This window comes from Salvia hispanica, chromosome 2 (genome assembly GCF_023119035.1).
Source record: "Salvia hispanica cultivar TCC Black 2014 chromosome 2, UniMelb_Shisp_WGS_1.0, whole genome shotgun sequence".
Taxonomy (NCBI): domain Eukaryota; kingdom Viridiplantae; phylum Streptophyta; class Magnoliopsida; order Lamiales; family Lamiaceae; genus Salvia; species Salvia hispanica.
Genome location: NC_062966.1, coordinates 29,548,737 through 29,570,389, shown reverse-complemented (window position 1 = coordinate 29,570,389; position 21,653 = coordinate 29,548,737). Strand labels below are relative to the sequence as shown.

General features: G+C 35.6%; 5 protein-coding genes across 8 annotated transcripts; 4 read left to right on the top strand and 1 right to left on the bottom strand.

Annotated features, from left to right (window-relative positions):
• Nucleotides 1-2,373: 2,373 nt before the first annotated feature.
• LOC125206753 lies at nucleotides 2,374-3,626 on the bottom strand. Its single transcript, XM_048105986.1, has 4 exons — nucleotides 3,534-3,626; nucleotides 3,355-3,406; nucleotides 2,869-3,224; nucleotides 2,374-2,514 (listed from the first exon to the last, which is right to left on the bottom strand). The coding sequence occupies exons 2-4, from the start codon at nucleotides 3,404-3,406 to the stop codon at nucleotides 2,374-2,376; spliced, it is 549 nt and encodes a 182-aa protein (XP_047961943.1). The 5' UTR covers nucleotides 3,534-3,626.
• Nucleotides 3,627-3,847: 221 nt separating this feature from the next.
• On the top strand, nucleotides 3,848-6,049 carry LOC125205545. 4 transcript variants are annotated; one of them, XR_007173773.1, is made up of 7 exons: nucleotides 3,848-4,097; nucleotides 4,167-4,220; nucleotides 4,369-4,420; nucleotides 4,585-4,601; nucleotides 5,254-5,306; nucleotides 5,386-5,458; nucleotides 5,696-5,788. XR_007173773.1 is itself a non-coding variant. In XM_048104563.1 (6 exons), the coding sequence occupies exons 1-5, from the start codon at nucleotides 4,015-4,017 to the stop codon at nucleotides 5,297-5,299; spliced, it is 252 nt and encodes an 83-aa protein (XP_047960520.1). In that variant the 5' UTR covers nucleotides 3,848-4,014; the 3' UTR covers nucleotides 5,300-5,306; nucleotides 5,696-5,815. The 4 variants fall into 4 exon arrangements, 3 of the variants coding, with proteins under 3 accessions (XP_047960520.1, XP_047960521.1, XP_047960519.1); XM_048104563.1 differs by lacking the exon at nucleotides 5,386-5,458 and having other exon boundaries at nucleotides 5,696-5,815; XM_048104564.1 differs by lacking the exons at nucleotides 5,254-5,306; nucleotides 5,386-5,458; nucleotides 5,696-5,788 and adding an exon at nucleotides 4,801-5,247 and having other exon boundaries at nucleotides 3,849-4,097.
• A 267-nt stretch (nucleotides 6,050-6,316) lies between these two features.
• LOC125205544 (TVP38/TMEM64 family membrane protein slr0305) lies at nucleotides 6,317-9,852 on the top strand. Its single transcript, XM_048104561.1, has 7 exons — nucleotides 6,317-7,011; nucleotides 7,957-8,009; nucleotides 8,230-8,322; nucleotides 8,401-8,624; nucleotides 9,039-9,105; nucleotides 9,338-9,451; nucleotides 9,607-9,852. The coding sequence occupies exons 1-7, from the start codon at nucleotides 6,546-6,548 to the stop codon at nucleotides 9,628-9,630; spliced, it is 1,041 nt and encodes a 346-aa protein (XP_047960518.1). The 5' UTR covers nucleotides 6,317-6,545; the 3' UTR covers nucleotides 9,631-9,852.
• Nucleotides 9,853-12,543: 2,691 nt separating this feature from the next.
• Nucleotides 12,544-13,149, top strand: LOC125205547 (flowering-promoting factor 1-like). Its single transcript, XM_048104566.1, has one exon. The coding sequence runs from the start codon at nucleotides 12,578-12,580 to the stop codon at nucleotides 12,911-12,913; it is 336 nt and encodes a 111-aa protein (XP_047960523.1). The 5' UTR covers nucleotides 12,544-12,577; the 3' UTR covers nucleotides 12,914-13,149.
• Nucleotides 13,150-19,926: 6,777 nt separating this feature from the next.
• On the top strand, nucleotides 19,927-20,455 carry LOC125205546 (flowering-promoting factor 1-like). Its single transcript, XM_048104565.1, has one exon. The coding sequence runs from the start codon at nucleotides 19,975-19,977 to the stop codon at nucleotides 20,311-20,313; it is 339 nt and encodes a 112-aa protein (XP_047960522.1). The 5' UTR covers nucleotides 19,927-19,974; the 3' UTR covers nucleotides 20,314-20,455.
• The last annotated feature ends 1,198 nt before the right edge of the window (nucleotides 20,456-21,653 follow it).

Genomic DNA, 21,653 nt, shown 5'->3' with positions numbered 1-21,653 from the left:
AAGATCATATATGCATTTTACAATCGAATTAAATACCCTTTTTTCCTAAATTTCAAATCATATTTGTGAACTTCCCTAATTGAAGTTGTGCTTCCGTAAAAACCATATTTTTCCCGATTTAATTGTTAAAGGGAGAATTTTCGGATCAATTTTTAATTATGATGTCTTTGTGCATAATCGTTTTGCGTTTTTTTAAGCTATGATGCTTGTGTGTTAATCGAAAAGCTTTTTCCCGATAACTCTTTTTTTATTTATTCTTTTCCCTATTATTCATTTTTGTGATGTTTTCATATTTGGAGTTTTAATTATCTACAAATCAAGAAACAAAACATGGATTATCAAAGAAAAAAATTTGATAACCGGTTGATATCCTGTTTTTGTGTGTAAATTTTTTTGAAGGGGGTTTAACCGTCTACTCATATTTTTTAGAGGATCCCCAAAAATCGAAAGACCTTTGGCAGATGTTAAAGAGATAATGAAAAATTATTATATTTTGATCATTTTTTTGATCTCCCAAAAGCGTTCTCAATAAAAAAAGGAAATATTTGTTTTTTATAGCGAGGGAAAGGGGTAGACTTACAAGTCATATCAAAAGGGTTATTTTTTAGAAACCGGATGTCCCTTAGAAGGGAAGGGAAGCGTTTGGTGATTTTCCTATCCCGATAGCTTGGAACTCTTCGTGAGAATTTTTATATTGAAGAACAATTGGCCTATTCCAAGATACTAGCACACCAAAAAAAAAAATCGTATCACTAGATTCCCTTTTTTCCCAAACATTTCCTCTATGTAACGAAGTTCTCCGTATCAAAAAAAGACACGTTATTCATTGTGAACCCCGACCCGTCCAGCGTGTCGTTTGAGATGGAAACACTTCAAGGTATTGTTTATAATTTAAATTAGTTAATATACATTCATCGCAATCGGATCATTTGCTTTTTTTATATACTTTAAATTTTTTTGGGGGATGTTTTCCCCCGCACGCTATTAGCATTTTGGTTCCTAATGCCCAAAAACCTCGATTTGGGAAAACGGGGGACGATAACAACGAATACTTTGCGCGATGAGATACGATTTAACGTGGGGGTGGGGAGGGACTGGGGAGCCTACTTTTGGGGAGCGGTAAACCGACCTCATGGTCCGGAGCCCCAATGGTATTGTCTCCAATCTTTCGGTAAATATTTATTTAAATTTTGGAATTTTTTTTCTAAACAAATTCCATTCCCAACCCGGGGAATTATTCCCTTTTGTGACAATGGTTATGCCAATAAAAGGATTTTGACACCTTACCGAGGGTTAGATACCCCCTAAAAGAAGGGCCCGACCGGGGCCCCGAACCCCGTTGAGCGAAAAACCATACAAAGCGCAAAAATTTTTTGAACGACTTCCTCAAATGCGAGGGGCTACCCGAAGCCCATCTTCCCCCTCAAGGTGCAAATTGATAATTAGTGCATGTTTCTTTTTACACAACTATGTCCGGGGGGAGATGTCCCTTTTATCCTCTAGAAACTCTTATCGGGGGTTTGGGCCATGGACATGGGTTGATGAAGACTCCAAAGATTTCCCTTTGATTTGCAAGCAACAAATGATTTGGGGCAACCCGGATAATTTGCAACCACATTGTGGTCGCTAAGTTTTAAACTTCTATACTTGCATTGCCCATAAAAAAATTGCAAATAAAGTTTGATAATTTTATTTTATTTTACAATTTCTTTTTGAAAAAATTGGGGTACGATGATTTTCTCTCGGATTAAAGTTGCAAATGAGATGCTTAGTTGGATTTGAGTTTTAGTATTCATGTGTTTAATAGGAAGACTGTTGTGATCTTTACTCTTGAACATTTCTCTATTTCCACTATGCATTCTTCAATAACTATATCTTGATCTTCATTTTAATCTCGCGTCCAGATTTCAAACACAATAGAGAAGGCTTGATTTAAATACATAACGAGGTTCGGTACAAATATTAAAAACAAAATAAATTCGTAATGCATTAGAAGGAAGATTGATGTAAATCCATATGCTTTTTTTAAGATGGTTGCCGCATTATAAGATGAAGATCTTTTTATATTAAAAATCACATTAAGTTGCAACTCGTTCATGCTCGAAAATACAATTTATATCTCTAACATTTGATATCAGATACTCTGATATCAAATGGTGGTCACTAAGTTATCAGACATTTGCAATCATAAATTAATGACAATTGAAATTCACCAAATGATGGTCACTGAGTTATCAGACATTTGAAATCAGGAATTAATGACAATTGAAATACACCGCATAATTTGAACTACACCATTATCATAGAAACATAGTATATTACAAGTTAAAGTCAGACAAAATACTTTAGAAGTTCTACAGATCACAAATGTCATTACACACAACTACTCCTAAGGTCGACACTGGCACATTGTCCATGAAATCCAAATACAGCACGATCTTTACCAAATATGATTTGCCAATACGGCCATAACGGCCAGCCTTTCTCCCTCATGAAACGAGCTTCAGGCTCAGCCTGCATATATCAACCTACCCATCAGCAAATCATGGTTCTTCATATGTAATCCCACAGTGACACCCATCACCAATGCATGAAACATTAAATATAAATTATTCAACAAACATCTCATTGGAGAAGTAATAATTTCGTGTAACTTCACCTAGCATGCATATCAAATTTAATCACTACACAATTCCTTATGCAATCATTAATATATAGTCGGCAATCTAAAAATAATATTAACATATCCAAAAAACAACAAGTAGCAAGTGCAATCCAGTTGCCACATTTCATAAACACTCTATCTACTGCCTAAAGTCATAATTCACATTGCAACACAACAATTATATATTCAATAAGAGAACTAACCTTCACAATTTGGTCCCATTGATCGTCATCGCACTCAAATTTGTAGTCCCCCTTCGAATTAAACCCTACGCCGCTCCTGTTTAGAATTTTCTCCAACAACCCGGAGCTTTTTTTCCACGCTGAAAGTCTGGACATGATGTGCGGCGTTCCTTTGATATTAGCTGTGGGAAATTGAATGCGCATGGCATCTTCGAGCTTTGTAAGGAAGCCAGTTCGAAACCCATTGTCCGACTTCCAGCCAGTAGCAACAAGCTCGTTCAGATGTACGACGAGGGCCTCCTCCTCTCGTTCAGTCCAGCTTCGCCTAGTGCGATCTCCTTTCGGCTTCCTCACACGTCCCAAATGAGCATTGATCTCTTTAAAGCCGAACAAGACAGCAACAAGCAAAGTTTGTAGAAATTAAAATGAAGAGAGTAAAACCAATATAGGTAGGGCAAAGCTCAAATTAACACAAGAGAATAAAGAGATATGAAGTAGGCTACATACGTTGAGTGCTTTGGGAATTCTCCAAGCTCAGTTGGGATCTCTTTGATGTCATCTACAGAAATAATGTCATACAAGGAGAAATCAGTGCGTCGTCATTCAAGGTAACAATATTATTATTGTGTATACCTCTTCACAAAATGGGAAAATCAGAGTTAAAAATTGGCCAAGAACAGAATTACCGCGAAGAGAGAACCAACAAATGTGATTTCTCGGGTTCTCCAGCAAATTGAAGTGAAATCGATACTCAAGCCTGCGAAGAGGCGAAATCTTGATGAAGAGATGGCGAGGAGGCTGTGAAATTTGGCGGGGCATCACTAAATTTATTTCTAGGGTTAGATGAGGATAATATTGGAAATAAGAAAAATATATGAGGACATTTATGGTATTACATGCTATTCTTAATTGCCTAAAATCCAAACCAAACATCCGATTATAAACTATAGAAACCATAAAAGTCAAACCAAACAATAGAAATATTTCTCTCTTGCCATGAAAAGGTAATCACTAACAAGAGCCATCCCTTTTCTTGAGAAACCATATTTGTCAAACCAAACAAATCCTAAAACTTTAGATAGCTGAGTGTAATTTCTAATTAAAGGGTTTGTAAAAAATAAAAATAAATAAAAATTATAGTAGTCCTAGTTTTCAGCTGGAAGAAAAATGCCGACGGCCGCCGTGAATGTCGCTGCCGCTTCCTTACCGCCTCCCAAACGCCTCTTGTTCGACCGTCGCTACGGTTGGATGTAAGTCGTAATAAATTACTTACGGTTTTTGTTACAGTCGAAGTATACTCACTATTAATTGAATTACAGATTGGATGAGTGGAAAGAGCCATCTGTGGAAGCCTTATCTGGTGGCCGCGGAATGTATGAATTTTCATATTTCTTGTTGAAAATCATCTAAATGTTATTTGGTTACGAGACAAATTAATCTGTAATTTCATGAGTAATTTATTTCGAGCTCACTTCTGATAGAGAATACTTAAATTTGGGTGTTTTTTATTTGCGTTTGAAGGTTCTGCGTCATTCCTCTAGCAAAAACATTGATTCAGAAGGCATCTGAAACGGTAAGAACCCAAATCTCCATATTTGCTTCCTTTGTTTGGTTGATTGCTTGCTGAAGTAAATATAATTTGGAGTTTTATTTGGTAGAAGTTTGGGGTGTTATTATAGCTATTTCCCATTTTAGATTTGGCTGATTACTTGCTGAAGTAAACGGCTTTCATTGCAGTTGGGGTGTTATTATGGGTATTCCTCATTCTTCCATATTTAAATGGTAGGCTTTTCCAATAATAAAGGTTTTATTATGATATATTTAAGAGGTAATTGGGAAATTTGAGAATTACTGATAAGTGTTATGATGTCCAAATCATAGGTCATCTGTGCAGTCAAGGTGGTAGTGTATTCTTTTGTCAAGATAACTCTGAGAATTTAGAGCTTGATTTAGTGTCGTTTACTTCGGGTGGTGAGGAAACGAAGGCCAATAATGTGGAGGAACCAAGTCTAGTTCGCTCTGAAATCAGAGTTGATTATTGAAAGAGTATGCTGATCAATCCCCTTAGACTAAGAAGCTGCAAGCATTGGATTATGCTTTATCATTTGTATCGGCATGAAGAGACCATTCTTCTATGCTAAATCAGAGGTGTGATTAATGTAGAATGGAGAAAAGCAGCCTTGTTCAATAAAATAATAACGGTTAATTGCCAAGAAAAAGAAATTGGCACATGAAAACAAGTTTGTATTTTTTGCAAATAAAAAGAGCTCTAGTCCATGCATCCTATTCTTCCTGAAGTATCTTCTTGCTGTGTCATGATAATGCAAAGCACCCTCTCTTCTCTTGGCTTCGTTTCACTTTCAAGTTTCGTCATGTCTCGGCTAAGGCTACTGCTCTGTGTCTCAGGCAAAACAGTGAAATTGTTTATCCAGCTGGTTCTTCTTGGCCTTGATGATGGGGTACTGAATTCCTATATATGTAGTTGAATACTCTCTCATCCATTGGTCTCTGTAATTCCAGCATCAATTTTATTATTAGGATCAACTCCTCTCCGTCCACTCTGTGTGGCATGGCTTGGAATTTGGATGCGATTGTTGCTTAGTTGGTCCTGGTAAAAGAGTTCTCACATCACACACTAGCATTCCTGTTTCGTATCTCACGCTGCAGAACTTTCTCTAATCCGCTTCATAATCAGCTTCACTTTGTTGATAGACTTCTGACCCCCCTCGATATAACGTTACTACATTCCTTTTTTGAACTGCATATATACAATGTCATTTTTGTTGCAAAATCTTGCTTTTCTTTTAAAAAATCGATAACTGATAAATTCATATATGCTCTTCAACAGGTAAACTTTGTTGGGAGTTCGACACTGGAAGTCCTCGAAAGACCAGAATTGCTCTCACCCAAATCTCTTCAAGCCACACTCACTCATCAAATGCAAAAATTCAAGTCTTCTGTAAATAATGCAAAACTAGTTACTATGGCGCCGGCAAGAAGTAGCAAGATGGAATCGACTCCCATCCCGACTGATCGGCCTAAAGGAAACACTGGATCACATACTGATGGGAATGTAGGCTAAATTAGTACCTGGCCTGGATATTTTTCACAGTATTGATCTCTCTTTCTTATGATATGATTCTCTCACAGAGTTCTTGAATTTTTTTGTACCTGCAGTATATTTCATTGCTTGTTAGTTGTCTCTCCTTGATTTCTATTAGTAGTAGATACCGGAAACGGCACAGGCAAGTTTGACATATCTCGTTTTTTCTTCAATTAGTATTATTACTGCGAAGGGGAAGAAAATTTAACAAAGCTGCCTGTACCTATTACTAATTCATGTCAAATTTATGGTTGAACATTTACAAAAATGTCAAAATCCCAAATCTAGATTGAAAAATGTGTACTAGACTACACGTGCGTCAATACTGATCACAATCTCTTGTATCCACTCAATTTGCAGATCACTCGATTTTCCCTCAAAATCTATAAACCAATGCGTAAGAGAATCAGAAGAGATACCACTGGTAGATTCTGTAACGAACAATCTTACAAAGCTCAAACTCTCAAAAACTGCAACAAAGATCATTAATCCAACTCCCACAAACATAAAGAAAATAAAAAATCTACATCCCAATTTTGTGTTATCCTTAATCTTCATCACCACTCATTCCCATTTCCCACCTCCTTCCCATAAAATGCCCTCCATTGCTTTAACTAGAACAGCGCCGCCAAGACCGCCGTGCGTCAGCCTCTCCTCTTCCACCTCTCCATCCGCCTCCGCCGCAGCTCCTAGAAAAAGACCCAATTTTTGCTTCTCTCTATTGGGTTTCAAGCCGAAACGCTTCCATTTTCTGAAGCCATGTTCTTCACTAAGAGAAACCAAGAAATCACAGCAGCAAACACTCCCCAAGACTCCCAACACAGCTCCACAGAGCCTTAGGAGATTCTTGAATTTCAACCCCAGGAGCGAGAATGATGAGAATAGGGACGGCGATGCGGCGGAGGAGGATGGCGGAAGCGGAGACGACGCTGGCGCGATTAAAGGCACAATCTTGGCTGGGCTTCTGCTTGTGGGCGTCGTTGGTGGATTTGGGGTTGTTGGGTATGTGTACAGAGAGCAGATCAATGCTTTCTTGACCCAGTTTTCTGGCTTCATTGAAGGTGGGATTGTCGAGCCTTGTTTGTTGTTTTTTCATAATTAGTAGTAGTAATTGGGTTGTAGGCTCAAGATTGGATCTTTTGCTTGATATCTGTGGTTGGCAGAGAAATCTCAGCTCGAAGGGCTGCTGTAGAAATAAATCGTGAACAAATTTGGGGAAAATGATGCTTATGAAAAATGGGATTTGTCTGAAGATGGCAATGATGCATGCTAACTGGTTACGTGTGTTGGAGGTTTGATAGATCATTGTGAACATTAGTTTGAGATGAGCATTGTGATTTAGAATTGGAATTTTTTGCTTTATGGGAGAGCAATCTCAGCCCTAATGGCTGTTGTAGGAAGTAACCGTTAACGAGTTTGGGGAAATTGAGGCTTTCTTGATTTGACATATGCTTGTGAATAGTGAGATGTGTTTGATCTGGCAATGATGCATGTGATTGGAAGTTTGATCATTGTTATGATTAGTTTGAGATGAGCATTGTGATTCAGTATTGGAATGAGGATTACTTCAGATGGCCCTAAGTTAGATTCTTCACATTTAAATATACGAGGTTCAGAAATCAGAATACAAGAATTTGAATTTCGGATTGCAATTTTCATGTTGTGCTCATTATTTACCAAATCAATATATTTCAATTACTTCTTGTAGTTGTTAAATTTATGTGGCCTACTGTATTTGAATTATGACTAAGGAGTATTATTCCAATCCCATTAGTTTCATCTAGTTTTGTAGAAAATTGTGTTTATCAATTGTAAGGCACTTGTATAGAATTAGCTATTGCTTGCTATAACTGACACTCTTCCATTCGAACTCTAGTTTCTTATACGGGCTATATAATCAGTTTCGTCTTTGTAAATCTTGAATAAATCCACTCTATTGTTACCCTCATCTGTTTGTTTAAAAAACAATGTATTTGATTCTAATGTGTTGTTGTTTACTATTACAGGTTACGGTGCAGCTGGATATGCCCTTTTCGTTGCAGTTTATGCCGGGTTAGAAGTAAGAAACCAGATATCATGTTGAGCATTTGTTGCTTCTAACTACTTCAATGTTCGTTTCTTATGTTATCTTGATCTGCAAATACTGGCGTCAAATCTTGATATATGTTATGGATGACCTTTATTGTTTGTTCGACTCTTGGAACCATCAGTTCCTGCACATGAGTCAGAGTCTGAAATTCACAATGAATTTATGCGAGTTATTATTTTCTGTGGTGTAGATACTTGCAATACCAGCCATTCCATTGACTATGTCCGCCGGTCTTCTTTTCGGCACGTTTACTGGGACCATTATCGTCTCTATTAGTGGCACAGTGAGTTTCAAATAGCTTGGATAGATAGAAAGGGTAATGCTGCAAACTGAGTATTAAGCCGTCTTACTTCCATTTCAGGTGGCAGCCAGCGTTGCATTCCTAATTGCCAGATATTTTGCTCGTGAACGAATTCTAAAGCTAGTCAAAGGAAACAAGAAATTTCTTGCAATAGACAAAGCTATTGGGGAAAACGGTTTTAAGGTTGTTACTCTTCTCCGTTTGAGTCCGCTGCTTCCATTCTCTCTTGGAAATTACCTCTATGGACTTACATCAGTCAAGTTCGTTCCATATGTCTTAGCAAGGTCAGCTCCTTTTTCTTTTTCAGTTTTCACGTACTTCTTTATGCTGTTGAAACTAATGCATTTTCTTGGAAGTGAATGTGAAATGGCTCATAATACTGCGTACAATGAGTGTGATAAGTGATAACGGATATTGTCTGTTCGACACATTATACATATTCTTGTCCTATTAGACATTAAGTGAGAACGTCCATTAGACCGAAACTTACATTAGCTAAGCTGCAATAATCTTCTAGTTATTTAGTGATGTGAATATTGCTGATTAACTGAGAAATTATTGTAGATGAAATCAAACCTTAGCATGTTTGGGTCTATTATGAAGAATATAGCTTCTTCGATTTTTTCTTGAGCAGACGGCATGTGATTTTAGTACAGTAACCATTAAATATGTCTTGACGTGAAGTCCTGTTCTTGCAGTTGGTTAGGTATGCTCCCTGGAACATGGGCGTACGTGAGTGCTGGCGCGTTTGGTCGAGCAATACTTGTGAGTCTCTAACCTTAAGGGCGTTTATCTCTTTAATTTTTGTATCACATGTGAAGTTTGCTCGTGTTTTCTCAATCCAAGATTTTGGGATTATGCTTCTATTTTTACTGACAAGGATAGAATCATACTGCAACTATTTATCAATTATCTCCTAAAAAATGTTGGAGTTCAAGATTGATTAATTTCTTCGTGCTTGTTCACGAGCTAACGACCCGACTTTTTGCTTGTCCAGCAAGAGGAGTCTGGGGTAGGAGGGTTAAGTGGAGGGAACGGTCAGCTGTGGACACTCGGGATTGGGCTATTAGTGACAGCGTTCGCAGCAACGTATGTAACACGACTGGCCAAGGTAACCCTACTAAATTGTGGTCTATGGCTCAAGATCCGGATCCAAACACTACCAAAATTACAAATACGCCATTATACGAGCATGATTGACTCGGATAAGAGTGCTCTCTGATGGATCCCGACACGTCTGATACATGTGTTTGTGTTGTCATGCAGGATGCCGTGAAAGATATCGAGTAAAGAAGCATCAAAATATTGATAGATGAACTGTAAATTGGGTACTAATTCATAAAAAAAAAAAATTATGTACCGCTCTCTCTATATATCTTCTCTTAAATAAGGGAGATAGATAAATTGTTGTGCCCTATGACGGTGTATCATCATTTTTCCACATTACCTTTTTATTAGCATGAGGAGTCTTGGATGAGATTCATCTCAAGATTCGAAAATCAAATTCAATCATTTATTTAGTGCATATTTGGTAGCAATTATATGATAACTCTATGCACCATAAGTTAGCATGGTTGATCCTAGACAGTGTAACAAGCAACGGTGCTTGGTGGAGTAAGATAGCATTCAAGATAATGGGTCAAAAAAACCTTTTATATCCTTGTGAATTTTTTTTTTGGTGCTAAAGAGGGCCGTAACCCTTTAAATTAAATTACGAATGTCTAACAAATCTTGAAAAAGAAACACCAATAACATCTGCAAAAAGCAATTTAACTACCTCTCTAGGTGGAATTAAAATAAAAGAAAATCTACATGTAAAATAAGACTATCTTTAGTGAACCAGTCAGCTACTTGATATCATCCGACGTATTTGATGTTCCACTCTCAGTCTAATAGTATTATCCGATGTATCACATGGATTAAGTCTCTTGTGAATTGTGGTTAATGAGTTAGCTCCTAAACACTTACTAATTAAGTAAGCATAGATATAAATTAAGTTGTAATACAAATTTTTTTTGGCATATGTAATACTATAATTTAAATTGTGATTTTATTAGCATCTTTAATGCTTATTTATTGAAAAAGTAGTAATTGTTACTTCGTTGGTTCGGATGTGATTTTTTAAAGATTTTTTAACCAATTTAGCTAAGTAGTAATGAATAATAAAGTACTTAAATAATGGAGTAATTATTAATTGAAAATCTACACAAATATAAAACCTTTACTTTTACACCAACTTCGTATTTTTTTGGGCTTCAAATACCTCTTGGCCTTAAATGCCTTAATGGAGTATGTTTTTCTAGGTCCTCAAGTTTTCATAAATCGTCTCCATTTAGCTTTGATGATAGGTACTCTCTCCCTCCCGATCCGGACTGTTTTTTTTTTTCTTTTCTATGAACCATTTTGTCAAAAATTGTAAATATGACACATGATAAAATATAATGTACCATGGAAGATTTATAGGTTGGCAGTTGGCACCAAACCGAAATTATTTGAATGGATGGCTTCATAATCTATAGTAATATCTGCCACTCAAGCATCTCCTTTGTGGATGCATTTGATTCTTTCTTTATAATTTGTTCATGATTATACCTAAAAATGTATAAAAAGGGATCATCCTATTGGCACGGAGTTGAGAATACATACATGGCATTTTTTTGCCCAACCCAAACCTGACAGCAACATAATTATAAATTTATATTGAAAGTAATATTAAGTGGAAGAAGACGGACAAACTAGTTGATTTATGCGTTAAAAGAATCATGAAATACCATGAATGTAAGTCAATATTGCAAGATAATCATAGTAGTTTGCAACAAACACATCACTCATTTTACAAACATCTGTACGATCTCACTTTACAGCACAACTATAATATGACTCATTCTCTATATGAGAGTATGAGAATTGGATTGTAACAGAAGATCTCGAACGTGCAATGTAGTCCTCGCTATCAAATTGAAGTATATACCATGATTGATGGGAATAAAAGAGACATGAGGGAAGGACCATTAAAACCACACATATCCATGTGATAACATGTGAGCCCATAGCCCAATATTTAATTTTCTCACAGCATGTATATATATAACTTCAACACCAATGTGCTAGATTTGAAAGCTGGTTTGTGGTCCTCTCCTCTCTACCTGATTCATATTGGATGAACTTTCTTTATATATAGACATTACATCAATTTTAGGATCTTTTTGTGATCACATCCTCTGTGTCCATGTCATGTGCTAGTAGGATAGATTTTGATCTTGTTATTATTCCATGCTGATAAGTTTTCGACAATCCTGATAAACTCAACAGGTTTTATTACGGGACAACTCATGATATATGTTCATATCGATCTATTATGGAAGGCACACAATTCATAATGAATTTTTGGGATAAACATATCGCATATGTGTGTGTTGTTATCTACATATGAGGAAGTGTAGATTAATCATAGCTAGTGTAACCAATACATTTTTGTTGCTCGCCAAGTTATTAATATCATAAAATATAAAATCGCCCCTGTATTGAAGCTTATGGTATTAATATGAAAAGTAAAATAAAATACATATAATCTATTGAGGTGATGCATGTCAACATGAAAAAAAAAAAGAGTTCTTGAAACTTGAGGTATAAAAATCAATGCACAAATAATCACCACCAATATATATCCACATAGAAAAGTTCACAATGACAAGCCTTATTCACTTTGATCAAAGAGTAACAATCACAAAATTCCTCTCCTAACCCCCCTTCACGTGTGGGGCATGTGATGTAAGTGGTCACAACAATCTACACACATATATTTTCCAAACATTTATTGCATTTGGTCTAGCTATAATAATAATAGTGCATGAGAATATTGTTCTCCCACTCCCTAGATTCTCCAATATATACAGATTCTCCAATATATACGAACTTTTGAAGAGAAAGAAATTGAAAAAGCCCACAATCAAGCAATAGATTCTCCTATAAAAAAGAATGTAAGAAACATCCATATTGTTCGTGTACCAAACATAAAAATGTAATGGGTCCCACGATATCTATCTAGGTTTTATTACACAAAACCCTATCAACATTACACATCCTTTTCATTCCAATATCCAAATTATCTCTCTTTCGATCCCTCTCCCTCATCACACATATAAATACTCTTCCAACCCTCCACTTCAAAACATCACAATTTACTTCAACTTCTCCAAACACCATAATTTTTATTTCCAACCATATAAGTTGAGACATGGCTGGCGTCTGGGTTTTCAAGAACAACGGGGTTATGCAGCTCGTAGAGAACCCTGGGGCCGACTGTGCTGAGAGTAAGTGTGGCTCCAAGCGGAAGGTTCTGGTGCACCTTCCAACTGGGCAGGTGGTGTCCTCGTACAAATCCCTCGACCAAATTCTTCGAAATTTGGGGTGGGAGAGGTACTACGGTGGTGACCCCGACCTCTATCAGTTCCACAAACACTCCTCCATCGACCTCATCTCTCTCCCCAAAGATTTCAACAAGTTCAGCTCTGTTTACATGTACGACATCGTTGTCAAGAACCCTAATCTCTTTCATGTCAAGGACATGTAGCTTCCATTCTTCCTAGGCTTTCAGATTCTCTCAGAAAAATGTGTATTTTTTCTTTTTTTTTTGTGGGTTTCGTGGTTTGGTGTGATGGGTAGAATTATGTATCTTTGTAAAGAACAATTATTTGATCTTGAAGTGTGATTTCTAGGATAGATAGAAGTTTGTAATGATCATAATTTGTAATTGTTTCATCAAATCGACACCACTTGTTGGATTTCGACTTCCGGTTAGTTTAGTTAGATGGAATCGTATTATGTTTCTTATGCGTTATGAATTTGAAAATCATATACTACTATTAAAATAACATTATTTAAAAAAAAACACAATACTATTAATTTATTATTTAATTTTATTTCGACTTCCGGTTAGTTTAGTTAGATGGAATCGTATTATGTTTCTGATGTGTTATGAATTTGAAAATCATATACTACTATTAAAATAACATTATTAAAAAAAACACACACAATATTAATTTATTATTTAATTTTATATTTTATTGATAGACAAAGTGTCATAAATATTGACCCCCACATTTTACTCTATAATTAATGTTTCCACGTACAATAATTGTTATATATTTAAGCATGCTCCATGCAAAAACAAAAAAAAATCCCATATACGATATTACAAGGAGACTAAGCATACCAAAATAATATGTGCAAGCCCATGGAAGATACATAAGAACAACAAAATCGATGCATTTAAGAGAGCACCGTCCTCAGACACCCACCGTAACCTAGTGTGGGCAGGCCTCGTTAAAACCTCTTGTAAAAAATTGAAGAAAACCCCATGAAAAAGAAATTCCAATAGGAAAAAGAGTACCCTAATGAGTGACTCAAGATGTGTTAAAATTTCACTACCACCAGAAAAAAATCACCATTATCATACACCGGCGGAGCTACGGTGCCCCCCTTTCCCTATATATAATACATATATGCAACAGTTGGTTTGGATTTCGTACTTGGAACCTATAGATCCAAGGTTCAAGTACTCCTGATTTTTAATTGGATTGTTTTCTATGTGTGCTTGTATCCTCTCTTGGCTTCATTAATGATTAATTCGATTTAAACATTGGGTAATTTTGTTTATTTTATATAATCATAATTATGTAAAATAGAGTACGGCATATAATATTATTAACAATATGCTCTTTATTATTAACAAACTAAAATAAAAAATAGTTCTTTAATCACATAAATAAATACTACTCCAGTATATAATATTAGCAAAATCAATTTATATACTATGCTCTTTATTATATAAAAAAAAACTATTTTATACTCCCTCCATCCCACTTTAAGTGGAACATTTCTAATTCAGCGTGAGATTCTATGTAGTGTTGTTTTTTTTTGAGTAAAGTAGAGAGAATAAAAGTAAGAGAGAGTAAGAAGTAGAGAGTTCTATATTTAGAAATGTGTCACTTAAAGTGGGGCATCTCAAAAAGAAAAAATGTGTCACTTAGTGTAGGACGGAGGGAGTGATTATTTTGATGTCGACATTGTCTCTGTATCTCTAATTTCTATTACTCATTCTTTAATTTCTATATCATTATCTATCTCCTGCGCACAACTCTTTATTACTCATGTTCGAGTTGTTTCTATGTCGTTGACACTGAAATAATTCAATAAATTTTCACAATAATTTGGGCCCCAAGATTAAAATCCTGGCTTCGCCGCTGATCATCTATGTGAGAGGTGGAAAACAACCTGCTTGTCCGAGAAACGTGAGTTCGAGAAACGTGAGTTCTAAGTATATATTGACATTTTGTACCCTAAAATATGCAAAAATACCATAATGTAATGCTTCGGTAAATTTATTTCGATCGCTGAAAGAAGAACTATTTTGTAAACAACTACATTTTTTAAAAAATTTAAAAATATGAAACGTGTTAGAATTCTAACGTTCCAACTCATCATTTCGAGTGCCATAAACTTGAACACATGTCATATTTTAATTATTTTTTGAAACATTGGGCTTTTTTTGCATCTTGCGATTTCAAAAGTCAAACATTTTTACAAATCACTCCAACATTCGCACAGTAAAAAGAAGACCTAGATATATATTGATTGGATTGCAAACTATTGCTAAAGAATAGAGTTTATTTATCTGAATTATTTTATAGCAATCTCATTTTATTTCATCCCTATCTCTATATCTATCTCTAAGTAGGAGGGAAGTTTCCATTTGAATGCCTACGAAAAAAAATGCTTCTTTAGGCTAAAGCTAATGAGAAATTAAAGGGAATTGATCACAATTTTGGCGGTACTATTTTATTACCAATAACTTCATGCATATTGCATAATCTTATGATTTATTTCATTAATATCTCTAAGTAGTGGAAGTTTTCCTCTGAATCCCCTACCAAAAAAGAATGCCTCTTTCGTCTTTAGCTATAATTTTTTAGTACTACAATATATACTTGATGCCTATTACATAAAATACTGGCAAGCTTTAACAGCATCAGATTCCTATACAAAAAGCAATTGAAGTTTACCAAGAAAGATTTATAGGTTGGCTTCATCACTTTTACCAATCCAACGACCAATAGCCAAGATCCAAGCTCTAGGCACACGACGCACGTGACACACTGCACACGGCCACGTGGCTTGCGTCCGCGGCCCCGGTTGGGCGGGCGGCGGCGCACGTTTGGTTTCTACCATCCATCTTACTCCACTATAATTATTACATATACTTAATAATTTAGCGTATTGAATACTCCCTCCATCCCAGAAAATTTGTCACTTATTTCCATTTTTGTTTGGCCCTAAAAATTTGTCACATTTCACTTTTACCATTTTTGGTAGTTGTCCTCAAACTCCACTAACTCATTCACACTCACATTGTATTATAAAATTAATATATAAAAATAGCACTCACGTGTCACTAATTTTTTCAACCACTTTCTATTATATTTTATAAAACTCGTGCTAGATCAAATAGTGACAAATTGTTAGGAACTGAGAGAGAGAGAGTACATGTTTCATGAGGCTCTCACCACCAATGTGATATAATTAAGAGTAAATGTCAAAATTGGTCCTGAATATGGTCATTTTACGTTTTTTGTCCTAAACATTATCTTTTGGATTTTGTGGTCCTGAACATATGGAAATTTGATCATTTTGGTCCTCCGTCAACATTTCCGTTAAAAACTAACGGTCAACAGGTTTAATATCGATTTTGACCAAATTAAACTTTTAATTCTAATTTTTTAATCCCTAATTAATTTTCTAATTATTTTTACACTTCAATTTCATCTTCTTCCTTCCTCTCATCTTTCTGCAATCGGATGATGGAGCGTTGTTGCACCGAGATTGTTTGAAACCGAAGATGAATTCATCAAATTTGGGGGAAATTTAAAATTAGGGTTCGAAGAAATGGGATTGGAATCAAACCATTCTTCTCAACGCTGGATCTGTTGGTATTTGGGAAAATTGGGAGCGAGGGCGTGAAGCTGCTTCCCCCAAATTGCTCCCCGCCGAACCCTTGATCCACCACACCAAAGCCGCCGCCGCCGCCGCTAAAATCGAAATCCGCGGCGGCGCCTCCGCCAAATTGGACTAACTTAGTCAGATTCCCCATTGCAGGATCGTCCACATCAGCCGTGACATAGCGGAGGAATGCATGTTCCTGGCTGGGAGACTCCGACAGCACGCCCTCCCAGTCCTCCATGGCGAATTTCTCCGGGTTGCCTCGGATCTCTAGAGACGGCGGAACGGGGAGGAGGTCGGAGTCAGTTGCATTGGAGCTGGTGGTAGTGGTGGAGTCTTGCTGCCATTTAGTGTCCGAAACAGCCGCCACGCCGACCGTGTCGGTAGAAGAAGCTCCACCACCTCCGCTGAGAGATGAAGACAGAGTTGAAGAGGAAGTAGGCGAGCTCCGAATTCTCGCAGAATCCAGCACAGATGTAGGCTCCATGAGGAAGCTACCTTTTTTGACGAAATCAGTGATGAAATCTTTGTTCTTTACCACAAAATCCAAGTCGAAGACTCCCTTCCCCTCAAAATCTTTGTTCTTTACCACACCATTAATTGCTTTTAATATTAGTATTTAATTTTGATCACTTTTATCGGCCATGTTATTATCTTCTCTCCTTTAGAGTTTGAGAGGAAGAAGATGAAAAATGAGAGAAAGGAAGAAGATGAGATTGAAGTGTAAAAATAATTAGAGAATTAATTAAGGATTAAAAAATCAGAATTAAAAGTTTAATTTGGTCAAAATCGATATTAAATCTGTTGACCGTTAGTTTTTAATGGAAATGTTGACGGAGGACCAAAATGATCAAATTTCCATATGTTCAGGACCACAAAATCCAAAAGATAATGTTTAGGACCAAAAACGTAAAATGGTCATATGTTCAGAACCAATTTTGGCCTTTATTCTATAATTAATCCATTGATTTTTCTTATAGCTCTATTTTTATGATTAACTTTAATCCATTATTTTTTACTCACCGGGAATCAGTTTAGAGAAAATGAATGTACCACAATCATGTTCTCCGAATGTAGATCGGTCTTATATCATTTAATTTCACAAATTAAATGTTCCTTCACATGTACGACCCGGTCAAAACCCTTTGACTGGTCACGATTCCAACATGAGCACATACCTACTAATTTACTTAAATGTCTCTTATTTCTTTATTTTCCGTTAATTTGAAGTTGATATTATTTTAGTTGAAGGGGGTGACTATGATTTATTATTATACGATTATGATTATCTAAAAATAATGTATATTCCATCATTAAATATAATCTTTCGAACGAAATGCCCTTAATTGACTTATTCTATGATTGATTGATGGGAATTAAAGAGACATTGTTAGTAATAAAAGTTGGTTGTTGTTCAAACAATGCATATATATGGATGAGGGAAGGACCATTAAAACCACACATCTCCATGTGATGACATGTGAGCCATAGGCCTGTATTTAATTTTCCCACAACATAGATAACTTAAGCACCAACGTGATAGATTTGAAAGCTGGTTTGTGGTCCTCTTGTAAAACATATCGGATGAACATTAATTCTTTTATATTGATGGCATCAATTTAATTTTAAGATCTTTTTTGTGTTCACATCTTGTATATCCATGTCATATGCTAGCTAGTAGGCCAAATTTGTCTTTATTCTATGACTGGTAAGTTATCGACACTTCTAATAAACTCGACTGATTTTTACTATGGGACAACGCATGATGTTCATATCTATTTATTATGAAAGGTATAGATCAAGTTAGGATGAAGAACTCTCTAACGAGTACAAGTGTGGGAGGCACACGATTTGTAATGTATTTGGGATAAACATATCACACATGTTTGTGTGTTGCTAACTACTCCCTTCGTTCCGTCTTAATAGATGTTTTTCATTTTCTGCACTCGTTTTGGAAAATTAATAGTAGTAATAAATAGTTTAAATGCAAAAATAGTAAAGTAAAAGAGAGAGTAATGTACAGAAGATTAACATGGAACATAGGGAGTATATATGATCAGAAAGTATAGATTATACGTTGGTAGTAGGGGTGTCGAAACGGGTACCCGCGGGTACCCGCACCCGACGAGTCGGGTACCCGCACCCGACTTTGGCCGAAAACTTTGTCCCGATACCCGTCCCGCAGTGAGTCGGGTATTACCCGATACCCGAGTCGGGTATCCCGCACCCGACACCGCGGGTACCCGACCCGAAGCCAATTTTTTTTTTCTTCCAAATCTTCTTTTTTTTTTTAATTTATTTGTATAGTTTATAATATTTTACAAAATACTACTTGTTGAATGTAGTAGATTCTCACTTTAACCCTTTAACTTTATTAATTAATTTTGCTGAGAATTGAGATGAAGCATGCAATGTAATTGTAATATTTGCCTTCGTGTGTTTCCAAAATTTTAAGTTAAAATGCTTAATTTCCCCTTCTATATTGTTTACATACTGTAAATAAGGAATTAAAAACTTATATTTTTTTTAAAGAAATTGAAATATCTGCTTCAAATTTTCATATTACAAATTACCACCTGTAAATATGTAAATTCAAATTCAATTAGAATGCCAAAAAATCCAAACTCCTAAATTCAAATCACCATTCAAACAACTAAATATGAAAAATTAACAAAGTAACCAACAATGTCTCACTTTCATCAAAAGTAGTAAATAATTATAACCAAAAGTCACCAAATATTAAAATTAAAAATAAAAATTATAAAATATTAATATACATATCGGGTATGTCGGGACTAACGGGTTACCCGAGCGGGTATCAAAATCCAAAATAGTCATACCCGATCCCGCCCCGTTACCCGACTCCATCGGGTATCGGGTACCCGTTACCCGACGGGTATCGGGTCGGGTTCGGGAATACCCGTTACCCGCTACCCGTTTCGACACCCCTAGTTGGTAGTGTCTTCAAACACGTTTTAGTGGATCAGTACATTCGTTGTTACTCGCCAAGTATGTTGAATATCAAAAAATCAAAAATAATAACATCCTAAAGTGCCGAAGCTCATGAGATTAATGTAAAAAGTAAATTTTTTAATATACATTATCTATGGTAGTGATGTATGTCCACAACAAAAATTGAGTTCACACATGACTTGTCTTATTTCACTTTGATCAAAAAGTAACAATCACAAAAATTCCTCTCTTAACCCCCCTTCACGTGTGGGACATGTGATGTAAGTGGTCACCCCAATAGATATATATATGTATAATAATTAATACACATATTTTCCAAACATAATGCGTGCGAATATTGTACCCCCACTCCTTAGATTCTCCAATATGAACTTATAAAGAGAAAGTAAAATGAAAAAGCCTACAATCGAACCATAGATTCTCCTAAAAAATAAGAATAGAAGAAACATCTATACATAAAAATGTAATGGATCCCACAATATCTATATTACCCAAAACCTATCAACATTACACATCTTTTTCATTCCACCATCAAAATTAACCCACCCCCTCTTCTTCATCGCATATATAAATACCCTTCCAACCCTTCACTTCAAAACATCACAATTTACTTCAACTTCTCCAAACACCATAATTTTTATTTCCAACCATCTAAGTTGAGACATGGCTGGCGTCTGGGTTTTCAAGAACAACGGGGTGATGCAGCTCGTGGAGAATCCCGGGTCCGACTATGTTGAGGGTAAGCGCGGTGCCTCCAAGCAGAAGGTGTTGGTGCACCTACCGTCTGGGCAAGTGGTGTCCTCGTACAAATCTCTTGACCAAATTCTTCGGAATTTGGGGTGGGAGAGGTACTACGGTGGCGACCCCGACCTCTACCAGTTCCACAAACACTCCTCCATTGACCTCATTTCTCTCCCCAAAGACTTCAACAAGTTCAGCACCGTTTATATGTACGACATCGTTGTCAAGAACCCTAATCTCTTTCATGTCAAAGACATGTAGTAAGTTTGCTGTGATGGCTTGATTTATACAGCTTTGTAAAGTGATTTCGAAATTTCGTTTTTTTTCCCCTTAATTTCTACTATGGAGTTTGTAATGTTCATAATTTTTTCTTTGTTTTATCAAATCGACAGTTCTTGTTGGACTTTGGCTTCACATTAGTTAGATGAAATCGTGTAATTTTTCTTTTTGTGATGTATGTATAAATTGTGAATTTTGGAAAATATGTTAATATAAATCAATATCATTATTGTTTTAAAAAATTAATATTCCATACGTTTATTTTACTGTATAGTATGAAATTTATATATAAAAAATTACATTTGCTCACTTGCTAAATTATTAAAATAAAATAAGTAAAGTTGTAATACGTGACTTTTTTAATTAATATAATTAATTTTGTTTATTCTTACCAAAACAATTTCATGATATCACAAATCTATTCTTCATGTTAATTACTCCTTTTGTCCCACTTTAAGTGGAGCATTTCTATTTCGGCACGGAATTTTATGGAGTGTTGTTTTGTGAGTTAAATGAAGAGAACACAGTAAGAGAGAGGAAAAAGTAGATAGAGTGATGTTTCTATTTACAAAAATGTGTCATTTAGAGTGAGACATCCATAAAAGAAAAATAGTTCACTTAGAGTGGGACGGAGAGTGAGTATATTTTAGACTTGTATTGAAAATAAAAAGTGGCATAGATTTATAATTTATTGACCCCCGCATTTTACTCCATCATTAATGTTTTCACATACAATAATTGATAGGTCATATTTTGATTTTACATGTTCCATGCAGCAACAAAAATGGGGTGATATATTATTACAACGTACAAACCTATGACAAATTAGGGTACGAGAATCGTAATCTTTTTCACATGCAATACTTTCTATTGTAGAATAGACATGTCTCTTACAATCACATAATATCGTGATTGATTGACGTTACGTGACATGAACATATTTTATAACTTGACCATAAATATGTGACTGAGAAATCGTATGACGTGTATAGAGTGAGAGACGCATAATGCCATAAACCAAGGTTCCAAACTAGCTAGTAATGAGATTATTATATGAACTATGTAAAAACGTAATAGTTTTTTAATTGTTCTTATTTTCTCTAACAATGTAATAAACGTACTATATATATCAAACCACACTTAAAGAATGGAATTATTTGTTCCAGGATTCAACATAGGTGTTGCATACATTCACAATATATCTTCGTGATTGAATGACTGAAAATAATTCTTCATTTAGTTAACCTTATAGTATACATATACATTTATTACTAACACAGGGAAGATTCATTCGAAGATATGGGAATTTGAAATAGAGATAA

Coding starts and splice junctions, on each gene's coding strand:
- LOC125206753 (XM_048105986.1), bottom strand. CDS start 3,406: ATGACATCAAAGAGATCCCAACTGAGCTTGGAGAATTCCCAAAGCACT. Junction 3,225..3,354: donor GAATTCCCAAAGCACTCAAC/GTATGTAGCCTA, acceptor TCGGCTTTAAAG/AGATCAATGCTCATTTGGGA. Junction 2,515..2,868: donor AATGGGACCAAATTGTGAAG/GTTAGTTCTCTT, acceptor TGATATATGCAG/GCTGAGCCTGAAGCTCGTTT.
- LOC125205545 (XM_048104562.1), top strand. CDS start 4,015: ATGCCGACGGCCGCCGTGAATGTCGCTGCCGCTTCCTTACCGCCTCCC. Junction 4,098..4,166: donor GACCGTCGCTACGGTTGGAT/GTAAGTCGTAAT, acceptor ATTGAATTACAG/ATTGGATGAGTGGAAAGAGC. Junction 4,221..4,368: donor TTATCTGGTGGCCGCGGAAT/GTATGAATTTTC, acceptor TTGCGTTTGAAG/GTTCTGCGTCATTCCTCTAG.
- LOC125205544 (XM_048104561.1), top strand. CDS start 6,546: ATGCCCTCCATTGCTTTAACTAGAACAGCGCCGCCAAGACCGCCGTGC. Junction 7,012..7,956: donor GTTTTCTGGCTTCATTGAAG/GTGGGATTGTCG, acceptor TTACTATTACAG/GTTACGGTGCAGCTGGATAT. Junction 9,106..9,337: donor CGTTTGGTCGAGCAATACTT/GTGAGTCTCTAA, acceptor TTGCTTGTCCAG/CAAGAGGAGTCTGGGGTAGG.
- LOC125205547 (XM_048104566.1), top strand. CDS start 12,578: ATGGCTGGCGTCTGGGTTTTCAAGAACAACGGGGTTATGCAGCTCGTA.
- LOC125205546 (XM_048104565.1), top strand. CDS start 19,975: ATGGCTGGCGTCTGGGTTTTCAAGAACAACGGGGTGATGCAGCTCGTG.